At 37.6% G+C, this 2,339-nt stretch overlaps 1 protein-coding gene across 4 annotated transcripts in view; it reads right to left on the bottom strand.

Annotated features, from left to right (window-relative positions):
* The window catches only part of LOC106957408 (potassium channel subfamily K member 2), a 34,716-nt gene that overhangs the window by 19,379 nt on the left and 12,998 nt on the right, over positions 1–2,339 (bottom strand). For all 4 annotated transcript variants that reach the window (XR_001426943.1, XM_015048741.1, XM_015048739.1 and 1 more), the window contains exon 3: positions 1,133–1,250. Coding sequence is in view for 3 of the 4 variants with exons in the window: in XM_015048741.1 (XP_014904227.1) it covers positions 1,133–1,250 (118 nt within the window). In the remaining variant the exon portion in view is untranslated. The remainder of the gene's footprint in view (positions 1–1,132; positions 1,251–2,339) is intronic.

Raw genomic sequence — 2,339 nt, 5'->3', positions numbered from 1 at the left:
AAAAAAAAAAAAAAAAAAAAAAAAAAAAGAAACATGACTTCTCCATTGCGCAACACACACTGGGAAACTGGAAATGCTTCTGGTGAGAGTCTGGGCTGCATGTGGGTTGTATCGTTTGATACTACAGCGCTCATCGAGAACACGCTCTGCCTACACATTATGGCCATTCATGTGAAAATCCAAGCACACTCTTATTTCCAAGCTGATAGCCAAATCAGTTCATTACACTTTAGTGCATTTAATTTCCTCATTAGAGACTGAGCTTTGACAGGGCGCTGGAGATGTGAAATGGACAACCCACTGAACAGACACTGCAATCTGTCAAGGTCCAATTGGAAAAGCCAGATGAGCTGTCAGAATGTGTGTGTGCGCGCGTGTGTGTGTATGTATGTGCAAGAGTCTGTAAGGAGGGTGCTTGTGTGAGCTGTTACTTTTTTTTCCCCTGATTAGTAAGCTCTTACAGCTGCAGATGACACAAAGAGGGGACAAATTGTGTAAAAAAAGATGGGAAGCATGGTGGATTTTCAGCCTGTGGCATTCAGATAAAGGGTAATGTGCTCTAATTATAATTTGAGTCCTGCATTTAACTTTTGTTGCTGTGAATGAACAGGATATTAGCTCTGTTGCAAAGAACTGCGATAACATTTTAAACCTTGCAAGGAGCAAAAATCACTTAGTGGAAATTCTCTTCAGTTGGACAAATGGATGACCAAACTGAGGCTAGATTCAGAGAGAAGTTCGCTATCCTTGTGGTTCGGTCATTCATCTGTCAGTTATGTTGAATATATTGTTTTCGTTGTCTTACTGATGTTAAATAGGCTCCATTCAGTCTGTGGTGGAAGTGAAAGAGCAAATCAAAGTGCAATCTCGTAGAGGAAATGAGTTTTTTGCAACTGTTGCTGGAGTGCAGTCATTGTGCAACCTTGGACAGGAGCTGATGTGACTCTAATTTGTGTGTGCAGGTGCAATTTCATGCCAAAATGGTCCTTGAAATTACACAGTTATTCTGCCATGCTTCTACTCTCTAAAAGGGGAAAATATTTTTTTTTTTTTTTTTGTTCTTTTTTTAATTTTCAGGACTCAGAAAACAACAGGTGCTATTTTCTCTTCAGTTAGAAACCATTCTTCCTACCGATTGTGGTGATTACGGTCCCGGCAAAGAAGAAGGAGGAACTGAGGTCCCACAGGCTCGTCTGATTGGATAAATTTGACGATGGATTCACTCCAGCACGAACTGCCGAAACCAGTTGCTGCAGACGAAAGGAGAGCAGTTTAAACGTTAAAGACGGCGAGTCTCGTTGGGAGTTTGACACAATATAAGTTCAGAAACTCAGAAGATGAATACAAAATTAGTGGTGCACGACAACTATCCTGGGGAATAAATGACAGCCGAGGTAAACATCCAACGAAGCCAATTAAGAGTGGAGAACAGATAAGTAGCATCTGTCACCTTTTGAAGATTTTTCTTTTAAGTTGCAGCCTTATTCACAAAGAACCTGTCAAGGCTGTTGGGAGTAAAGCAATAATTCTTGTTTACCTTTTTGTGTTTTCCAAAGCCAAGTTTCACACCCACTTCACCTTTTAAAAAAGCCTTAAATCAACATGTGGTCTCCAACGTGAACACTAAAATACAAAGAGCCTCCCCACTCTAAAATCCATGCTTTGTCTATTGTGTTTGAGTGAAAGACTGAACATTTTAACTCTGTGTGAATTGGTGACTTTCTGCACCTGGGCTGCTAAATGCACGAATGCTAAACAAGGTAAGATGAACTCAGTTTAGCCGTTTTCATTTCTACTGACAGTTTTGGCCCCTCTTGCTCTCTCGCAGTCTAAATAAACCACAGACAAATCCTTAAAAATACAGTTTCCTTTGTATTTCTCTAATATCTAACTCATCTAACTTAGTTATAAAGCTCAAATTTTCCTCAAAAGACTTAAATTTGAATTAGATATTCACAAGTCATTTTTCCTACATCTAAATCATGACTCAAGTCTTTGAGAGGCAAGTTCAAGTCAAGTTAAGTTTTCTTAATAAATGCATACCAAAACACACTTCTGACCAACAGTGCATTACTTTAGGTTAAGAATTGAAATGTGTAATGTTTACCATAGGTTCTAATTTAATGCAAACATTCAATCGCACTTTTTGATTCTAGCACTCGCCAACAATCATTTAATGTTTTCAGATTTGAACTTAATATTACACACATAATGATCTGATTTTATTGTATTTTTCATGCTCAAATCTTTCAGTTTAAGCAAAAAAAAAAAAAAAAAAAAAAAAACAAAAAAAAAAAACCCTGTTGAACTTCTGTGTTTTTTTTTTTATTTTTTAAAAA

The sequence above is a fragment of the Poecilia latipinna genome, unplaced genomic scaffold (assembly GCF_001443285.1).
Source record: "Poecilia latipinna isolate Pla-1442-1.1 unplaced genomic scaffold, P_latipinna-1.0 Scaffold901, whole genome shotgun sequence".
Lineage (NCBI taxonomy): Eukaryota > Metazoa > Chordata > Actinopteri > Cyprinodontiformes > Poeciliidae > Poecilia > Poecilia latipinna.
This window is presented reverse-complemented; position numbering and strand designations above follow the sequence as displayed.